The sequence below is a fragment of the Coffea eugenioides genome, chromosome 3 (assembly GCF_003713205.1).
Source record: "Coffea eugenioides isolate CCC68of chromosome 3, Ceug_1.0, whole genome shotgun sequence".
Taxonomy (NCBI): domain Eukaryota; kingdom Viridiplantae; phylum Streptophyta; class Magnoliopsida; order Gentianales; family Rubiaceae; genus Coffea; species Coffea eugenioides.
In genome coordinates this window covers 11,862,908-11,872,856 of record NC_040037.1, presented here as the reverse complement: position 1 = coordinate 11,872,856, position 9,949 = coordinate 11,862,908, and the positions used below count along the sequence as shown (strand labels likewise).

Below are 9,949 nucleotides of genomic sequence, written 5' to 3'. Positions count from 1 at the left end.
TGAGTCATTAACTAACACACTCAGAAGTTTAGAAAATTATCCATTAAGCATCCACAAGAACATGGAGCACCAGCACTTTCTCATCACTGCTCTACCATCTCAAGGCCACATCAATCCTACTCTTCAGCTAGCTAAAAACCTTGCACGAACAGGTGCCCAAGTCACCTTTGCCACCACGGTTTATGGATTTAGCCGCATTAGAAACCTTCCAGCCTCTGGTTGTCTCTCCTTTGCATCCTTCTCCGATGGATATGATGATGAAAAGTCTCAGAAAAACGCGATTTCACGAGCTTTTCATCTGATACAAAGCGTTTCGGTTATAAAGACCTTACCAAGTTGATCCAAACTACATCCAAGGAGGGTCGTCCAGTTACCTTCTTAATCTACACAGTTATGCTGCCTTGGGTGGCAGAAGTGGCGCGCGAGATGCATATTCCGTCGGCTTTCTTAGCTATCCAAAGTGCCACCACATTTGCCATCTATTACAGGTACTTCAATAGCCATGATGGTTTTTATGATGGAGTTCGTGAAGTTGAGTGTTCTTCAATTTCCATCAAATTGCCTGATCTTCCCTTGTTCGAAAAGGAGGATTTGCCCACCTTTCTCTTACCCAATGTTCAGTTCTTTGCTTTTACAGTTCCTTTTTTTCATGAACATATAAAGACCTTAGAGCAAGACTCTAAACCTTGTGTACTAGTCAATACTTTTAACGAGTTGGAAGAATCATCAATCAAAGCTGCTGATGGTATGAATCTGATCCCAATTGGACCTTTGATTCCTTCAGCTTTTTCTGATCGCAATGATTTCACTGATAAATCTGTCGGTGTCGACTTATTTGACACCCCTTCAAAAGGCTTTCTCCAATGGTTGGACTCAAAGCCAGAAAGGTCAGTGGTTTATGCATCATTCGGAAGCCTTGTGACATTAAAGAAAGAAGAAAAGATGGAGATTTTGCATGGATTAAAGGAAGCTGGAAGGTCTTATTTGCTCGTGTTACGAGCAGATAACGAACAGGAAGAAGAAGTAAAGGAAGTGGTAGAAAATATTTCAAGTGAAGAGGGGATGATAGTGCCATGGTGTTCACAAATGGAGGTACTCTGTCACAGATCAATAGGGTGTTTTCTCACACACTGTGGGTGGAATTCAACACTGGAGAGTATTGTTGCTGGGGTTCCAATTGTGGGATGTCCACATTTATCTGATCAGACAACAAATGCAAAGTTGATCGAGGAAGTTTGGGGTATTGGGGTGAGAGCAAAAGCTAATGAAGAAGGGGTGGTGGAAAGAGCAGAGATCAGGAGGTGCTTGGATACTGTGATGGGAGGTGGTGAAAAAGGGGAAGAAATAAGAAGAAATTCTGCTAAATGGAGATGTATGGCGATTGAGGCTGTGAAGGAAAATGGATCTTCACATAACAATTTCAGAAACTTCTTGCAGAAATTAGAGTAAGGAGACAAGGATATGATGATTTTGAGTCTGAGTTTATGAAGTGATCATCAATTGAACCTTTTGTCATTTGTCATGACTAACATGCCAATTGAATTTATTGCTCATGTTTCTGTTGTATTGGTCGCGTCTTACATGATCAAATTGAATTATGTTTCCAAGAATTATTTAAATCACTTACCAAGACCGATGAAAAAGGGAAAAGATTTAGGGTAAATAACATATAACCCCCATAGTGGTGCATAATGCCAGATAACCCCTTTAAGGTTTCAAAATCGTCATATAACTCTCCTATGATTTTATGTAAAGTAGAAAATAGATGAAATGCACAATTAATTACAGCAGTTGTACAAGAGATGCTCCAAAAGTGTGTGTGATAAGATCATAATATCTGCTTAACCCCATTATGGTTTGCATAAACATCCATTACACCCCTTTTTAGTTTTTGCATTTATCTACATAATTCCTATGTGATTTTATATAAGGTGATTAAGTCATCATTTGATTTAGCATTTAAATAAGAATATTACTTGTATTTCAACTAACGACGCTATATAGGTTATTTTTCATTAAGTTTCCACTTTATATGAAATTATTGGGGGTTTAAAATGTTAGAGGAGTCATGTGATAATAAATGAAATCATAAGGGATTTATTTGTAATTTACCGGAAATTTATGTTGTTCCTAATCCAATCGCTCGAGCACCTTCTTCACATCAGAAAGGGTTAATTACATTTACCTCCCCTAAGATTTAACCAAATAACGAATTGATCCCTGAAATTTGACCAAATAACAAAAAGGTCCCTCAAATTGAAAGATGTATAACAGATACACCCCTCCCGTTAGTCTGTTGCCGTTGATTGTTAAAATTATGGATTAATTACATTTACCTCCCCTGAGATTTGACCAAATAACGAATCGATCCCTAAGATTTGACCAAATAACAGATTCCTCTCCCATACTAACTTCTGTCACTTATATGTAACGGAAATAGCCAAAAGTCTGAATAACCCTCATTGATTTCCATCAAATTTTTTACCTATCGATTTTTGTGTTTTCAGAAAAAAAATTTTGGTTAACAGATAAAATTTTGAATCCAACAAATTATTAATTTATTTAACAGATAAAATCAGAGTAAATTCTAGTAGACCTTGTAACGCAAAATTTGCCATACACGTATTTTGTAATTTGGTGAAATAGTGTGACAAATTTTGGGTTACATGGGGTAATACCCATTATCCCATAAAATAACAGTGCTTTACGACTTTTTCCAATTATATGAACAAAGTATCCATTTTTTTAAAAAATAATTTATTTAAAAGATAAAGTAAAATTAAAATTTCCAGTGCATAAGAGGGTTGAAAACGTAGTACGCATTTTTTCTTTCCATAATGTACCAGCTCCTTATACTTTTCCTATATTATATAAACGAAGTATCAGCTTTCTATTGGCATTTTACTCTATTTATTAGTAACCCATTGTAAAACCAAACCAGCAGAAGGCTTTTCTACACAAAACACTTTGTCATGGCCGATTCAGTAGTCAAAGGATATTTGAGAATCTGGTAATGGTCTCATTTTTGAAAATCATGCCCGTCTCATTTTTGTGGTGGATTGAGTGAACCTTTACATTGCTTCTATAAATTTTCTTTCATCGCTCAATTGTCGGTTATTATTGAAAGCATTTTCGATTTTTTAACGGTAAGTTTTCTCTAACTACAAGTTTTACAAAGAGGGTAAATATGACATTTTACTACTTCTATTTAAGTGTCTTTGACGGGATTACTTAAAAAGGAGGTACTTGTAATATTACCACACCACAGGGATTTAAAAGTAGTTTGGTCAAACCACAAGGTAGGTAGATGTAATTAACCCTTAAAAATTTCATGGAAATCAATAAGGTTTATTCAAACTTTTGGCTATTTCCGTTACATATAAATGACAGAAGTTAGTGTGGGGGAGGAATCTGTTATTTGGTCAAATTTCAGGGATCGATTCGTTATTTGGTCAAATCTCAGGGGAGGTAAATGTAATTAACCCTAACAATCAACAGCAACAGACTAACGGGAGGGGTGTATCTGTTATACATCTTTCAATTTGAGGGACCTTTTTATTATTTGGTCAAATCTTAGGGATCGATTCGTTATTTGATCAAATCTCAGGGGAGGTAAATGTAATTAACCCCATAGAAAAGTTGAAGTTTTTTATTTAACCAATTAGACAACAGGTGAGTGCAATAACAACTTAGGTAACAGCTGATTAGTAAAATTATAGGACTATTTTAAATTTGTACCCCTAACATTGTGCCTCACTCTCACCTTGCATCTTAAACTTTAATTTTTTAATATTGCACCCTAAGCTCACATATTCTTGCCATTAGAATCCCATTGCTAATATATCATAAGAAAAATTAGCGGAAGTTGTGCACAACATGCCGTTTTAACAATTCCACATTTGTAAAAGGAGTTATTCCACTTTCCACTATAAACTTTAATTCCTTACGTATTGTACACTAAACTCATAAATATGTCCTATTCAAGTTCAATTGTTAACAACGCAAGTAAAACAAATGAAAAGAAATCTCCATAGTCCATTTCTCAGAGGTCTCAATATTGTTCACTCCTTGTGTTTGTCAGAAAAAAGCCAACTAAAAATGAACACCTAGTGGATCATAAAAGGCAAAAGCATATTCTTGTTCTTTTTTGGCTTTTTTTTTCTCACAAATTACAAATTAATCCAAGAAGTTGAACTTGATGGCTTATGCAACTTGACACGCACTGACTAGTTCTATCCAAATAATGCAAAGGATAGAAAATATGTTTTATTGATGCCACAGAAAATATGTTCGTCAATGAAGTCAGTCGAGTAGGAAAGAATTAGGCGAACTTGTCTTATTTTTTGTGAAGAGTAGGAAGATAGTTTACTTTAGTGATTGGTTGGTTGGTATATAGTATACTTCTTAACGTTTGAAACGTAGTTGGCCCCTTTTATTTTATGTTACACGTTCCAATCATGAATTGTGGAAAATGTGGTTTATGGAGAAAAGCATCAACGCACAGGAACCGGATCAAGTGAACGAAGCTAGTCAAGATGCATACTTCCAAACACAACTCACAAATTGAAGCGTAAAAGTCATTTACACAAGTTTGAATATAAGCTTTGCAATCTCCTCATCAGTCAATAACCAATACGCGCAAAAGATTAGGAAATAATTGAGCATCCACCATGAACATCAAGCACCAGCACTTTCTCATCACTGCTCTACCAGCCCAAGGCCACATCAACCCTACTCTTCAGCTAGCAAAAAACTTGGCAAGAGCCGGTGCACAAGTCACCTTTGCCACCACGGTTTATGGCGTTAGGCGCATTAAAAACCCTCCAGCCTCTATTGGTCTCTCCTTTGCATCCTTTTCGGATGGCTATGATGATGCAGAATCCATGAAAAACCGCGATTTCGCGTGCTTTTTATCAGATGTTAAGTGTTTCGGTTCTAAAGACCTTACCAAGTTTATCCAAGCTTCATCAAACGAGGGCCGACCGGTGACCTTTGCAATCTACACTGTGTTGCTGCCTTGGGTGGCAGAAGTGGCCAGTGAAATGAATATTCATTCGGCGCTTTTGGCTATCCAGTGTGCCACTTCGTTTGCCATCTACCACAGGTACTTCAATAGCCATGATGGAATTTATGATGAAATTCGTGAAGTTGATTGCTCTTCAATTTCCATAAAATTGCCTGATCTTTCCTTGTTCCAAAAGGAGGATTTGCCGACCTTTCTCTTACCGAATGATCCATTCTTTGCTTCTATAGTTCCATTTGTTCATGAAAATATTAAGATCTTAGAGCAAGACTCAAAAGCTTGTGTGCTTGTCAACACTTTTAGCGAGTTAGAAGAAGCATCAATCAAAGCTGTTCATGGAATGAATTTGATCCCAATTGGACCTTTGATTCCATCGGCCTTTTGTGATGGCTACGATTCATCTGACAAATCTGTTGGTGGCAACTTATTTGACATCCCGGAAAATGACTGTCTTCAATGGTTGGACTCAAAACCAGAAAGGTCAGTGGTTTATGCATCATTCGGAAGCCTTTTGAGTTTAAAGAAACAAGAAAAGATGGAGATTTTGCATGGATTAAAGGAAGCTGGAAGGTCTTATTTGCTCGTGTTACGAGCAGATAACGAACAGGAAGAAGACGTAAAGGCAGTGGTAGAAAATATATCAAGTGAAGAGGGGATGATAGTGCCATGGTGTTCACAAATGGAGGTACTCTGTCACAGATCAATAGGGTGTTTTCTCACACACTGTGGGTGGAATTCAACACTGGAGAGTATTGTTGCTGGGGTTCCAATTGTGGGATGTGCACATTTATCTGATCAGACAACAAATGCAAAGTTGATCGAGGAAGTTTGGGGTATTGGGGTGAGAGCAAAAGCTAATGAAGAAGGGGTGGTGGAAAGAGCAGAGATCAGGAGGTGCTTGGATACTGTGATGGGAGGTGGTGAAAAAGGGGAAGAAATAAGAAGAAATTCTGCTAAATGGAGATGTGTGGCGATTGAGGCTATGAAGGAAAATGGATCTTCACATAACAATTTCAGAAACTTCTTGCAGAATTTGGAGTGAGACTGATACTAATTTCTTGTAAAAGGGCTGTGTTTGAGTTTCAGTCCATCAAAATCATAGGTTTTTTGTAATCATGTATTGATGATTGAATAAATTACAATACCTATTTAATTGTTGAAAACTCCTTTAAAAAAAAAAAAAAAAAAAAGCTGCTTGGGACCGCATACAGCTTTAAATGTGAAAGATGGATTTCCTGCACTTGACTTTTTGAAAATTGCAACGGCCTCCCTTTGACTCAGTCTTTTCCGTGTTTCGAAGTGCTACGTAAGCACAGACGTTTTTTCGCCATTGTGGCTAAACAATGTAAACGTGCACTAATAGGGGTTATAAAGATTGAGTTGCAAAATGAATTAACATATTCAATATTTGAATTGAGCTCGATTTGCTAACATGTTTTTCGAATTTGGTTCGTCAATGATAAATCAAGCGAAACATGCATGAGAAATATATAATGCTTGTTAATGTACCAAATTTGGCAAAAATCTTAGGTAAATAAAATGGCATCAAACTTTAGTTTTATATGAAAAAATTTCAAGCTACAAGAGTCCCGATATAACAAAAATTTGTTTAAATCCGACTCGACAAATAAATAACTCAAGATTAAAGACAATTTCAAACTCGTCAAAGAAGATTGAAGTGTAAATACTAAATATTTGGCTTAATTAGGATCGTTTCCACCAATTTAAGGAGTAATAAAGTAGAGTGTAAAGTTCAAATGGTCGAAGTAAAATTACATAATCAGCGGCATTGTAGGATAAAATTGAAATGGTAAAAAAAAAACGTAAGACTAAGAGAGCGGGCAATTTTCAACAAATAAATATTGATGAGTGCAAAATAAAACAAGGATAAATGTGCTAACAGACACTACAAGAAAAATGTCCTATTATGACATACCTATAAGGACACTTTTTTGTAAGTGTCATTTTACATCTTTTATGAAGACATAAAATAGTGAGTGTCATAATAAAATAACATGAACCAAATACCATTGCACTTTGTTTTATATTTTTTCTAAATTGAAAAAATTGATATGTCAAATTAGAATAGCTATTAGGGCATTACTTGTGAATGTCAGCAGAAGTAATAGGAAATTGAGATAGAAACGACGTAGTTTTGTCACTGGTATAAAAGAAATGGTGAGAAAGCGCGGGGAAAAGAAAAAAAAGAACACGGCAAGGAAAATTTTGCCGCTTCACTAAAAGTTTGCCCAATACATTTCTCTTTGAAAGGTCCGCCTCTTACAATTCACACCAAAAAGATCCACCAGTTTCTTCTCCAAATCTAAACCCATGGACCCTATTCACAAAATCCATCATCGTCAAAATCAATCTTCCTTTTCTGCCTCTTTTTCATTCTTTAATCCCTACCCTCTCTCTTTCTATCTTGAGTTTTTAGATGCACTCCAATTTTACCAGAAGAAGAGAAGGATGGTATAGCTGTTAAAAGGTACGTGTATTATGGGTTTTTGAAAATCATATGCTTTGCCTGCCCTATGTGAATAATTGCAATTTGTTTGTCAGTATTGTCTTGCAAAATTGAAGGTTTGAGGTATGGGTAATAGTTATTCATGTGATGGAGGATTGCAATCCTTCAATTTGAAATATATATAATAATAATAATAATAATAATAATAATAATAATAATAATAATAATATAGAGCACTGAAACAATAATGAAAGCGTAAGAGGGTCTTTGTTAAATTCAGTTCCTGAAAAATGTAAAACCAATTTCTTGTTTGGAGTTTTGAACTCTATCCCCATCAAGGTAATTATTCCCAGCCTTGACAGGCATTGCCGCACACATTTAACCAACCCTTTTGGGTTCAAGGGAGCTTTGATTTATAGAAATCTAGAAAGGCTGTTACCAAATACGGTCTGTTAATGGAGAAGCATATTTATGTTAATTTGGCAAAAGGAGACAGCTAGCCACCTTAAGAGTTCCATGCTCTTCGTTTTTTTTATATATATATATATATAATGCAACAATATCTCAAATAACCCTTTGCTTTCTTAATAAAATCATGATTCCATGGAAAAACGGATAATTAGTATGTTCACCTAATAATGATAATAATAATAATAATAAAGTGTATAAAAATAGTGGCAGAGGTTTTTTTTTTAAATTCAAGTACAAAAGCGGAAGGGAAAAGGGGAAAAATGGATGTCTGAGAATTGAATCAGGACATTATGATTATGTAGTTAATGCTTTTCTCAACCGAGTTGGATCTTGGGAATTGGTTTCTAATCCTACATTAGTACAACTGGGCTGGTACAAAATATAGGATATAGAACCTCGGGTGCTTTACTTCTACTGACTAGTAACTACTGAGAATGTCGAAGATGGTGTGCTGTTCATGTCATTTGGTTTCGAAAAAACATGTAAAATTTGGCAAAGTCAAAGCCAGTGAATTGGGAAGAAAGTTAACTGTTAACAATTGTTTGAGTTCTAGTTGAGTTTCCAAACTTGATTCATATTATGGTAATATGGCAATTAAGTTTACCAGAAAAATAATTGGCACCAATACAGAGCTTTCTAAATTTTAACTTGTAAAGCGAATTGAACCCTCAAACATGAACATACAATCTTTTTATTTCTTGAGTTTAGATAAAATTCCTGCTATCCCAGTGCTTTTCATGAAAATGTTATTCAATGAGAATAATTTGCATTTGTGGTTTTTGTGTTCAAATGGGGAAAATGTGCATGCCTTGGATCATTTTCATGCATATGTTGGTGCATTTATATATGTACATAGAGAAAGTATATTCCTTGGATAGCCACTGATTTAGTTGGAAAATTAAAATCGATGCTCAAATTAGACAAAAAAATTTAAGAGAACTAATCATAGATATAAACAATTAATCAACATCTCTAAAAAAGATAAGTTTAAAACTCTTTTATATTTGTTTGTTCTGTCTGCTTCAGAATAATTAGGAAAAGTCATTCAGTACTTTTGGTTCTTTCTCATTTTTTAAAATATTCTTCAAGAAATTTGCAAGCTGATGTTATTTTTCTTCTTGAATAATTAGAGAATTACGTATACCACATATTCAAAATCTTATACAATTATTAAAATTTTACTTAAGTTCATTAATGTTTCACCACAGGCTTGAATTGAAGATAGCTATCTGTGAAAAGCAATCATTTTGAAGACGTTGCACATTGATTTCGCTAGAGGTACAAGCCAACTTATATTCTTGTGTTCTTTTTTATTAGAAATTAGATTAAGTTACATATGTGATATTAACTTTGTTCATTTGTTTGAACCTGTAATGTACATTCATTTTCATCTTTTGGTCATTTGGATTCTTAATTTCTTTTTTAAACTGGAGTGTCATTGCAGTGGATATATTATATGACATGCAAATTTTATTCTTAACATTGATTCGTGTAAAAAACTGTTTACTTGGTGACACGTGATAAATGGCTAGTGGTGGAAAACCTTTGGGGTTCGGTCTGTTTGCTCATGTCTTGTGCTTTTATCTCAAATAGTGACCTTCTTGTTGACTTCCAAATAGCTTCTTGGTATCCTAATAATTTTTTTGTTGTATGAGTGATGCTCTTTGTTAATATTATTCTTAATTGCTTTCTTTTGCTTATATATATGTATATGTATGTATGTATATATTTTAAGGTTAAATTTGTCATGGTTACAGAATATGGATAAAACTTGGATGCAAAAGAATATATGAAGCAAAGAATATTGGGATGGTTTGTAAAAATTCTTAGATTATGCATTCCAGAATTCATGTATAAATGGGATGATATTATGTTCATGTAAAGAATGTAAGTGTGGTGTATGTACGTATTACCTGGGAGAATGCAGAACTTCATTTGAAAGTTTATGGTTTTGTTAAAGGACATTGGGCAGCTCATGGAGAATTTGT

At 34.8% G+C, this 9,949-nt stretch overlaps 1 protein-coding gene and 1 pseudogene across 1 annotated transcript; both read left to right on the top strand.

Moving 5' to 3' along the window:
• On the top strand, window positions 1–1,596 carry LOC113765614 (annotated as a pseudogene).
• Window positions 1,597–4,576: 2,980 nt separating this feature from the next.
• LOC113765599 (UDP-glycosyltransferase 75C1-like) lies at window positions 4,577–6,186 on the top strand. The gene has a single exon (XM_027309830.1). It carries the CDS (start codon window positions 4,671–4,673, stop codon window positions 6,063–6,065), a length of 1,395 nt encoding a protein of 464 aa, XP_027165631.1. The 5' UTR covers window positions 4,577–4,670; the 3' UTR covers window positions 6,066–6,186.
• The last annotated feature ends 3,763 nt before the right edge of the window (window positions 6,187–9,949 follow it).

Bases quoted from the DNA above. Each gene is read 5' to 3' on its own strand.
- LOC113765599 (XM_027309830.1), top strand. From the start codon at position 4,671: ATGAACATCAAGCACCAGCACTTTCTCATCACTGCTCTACCAGCCCAA.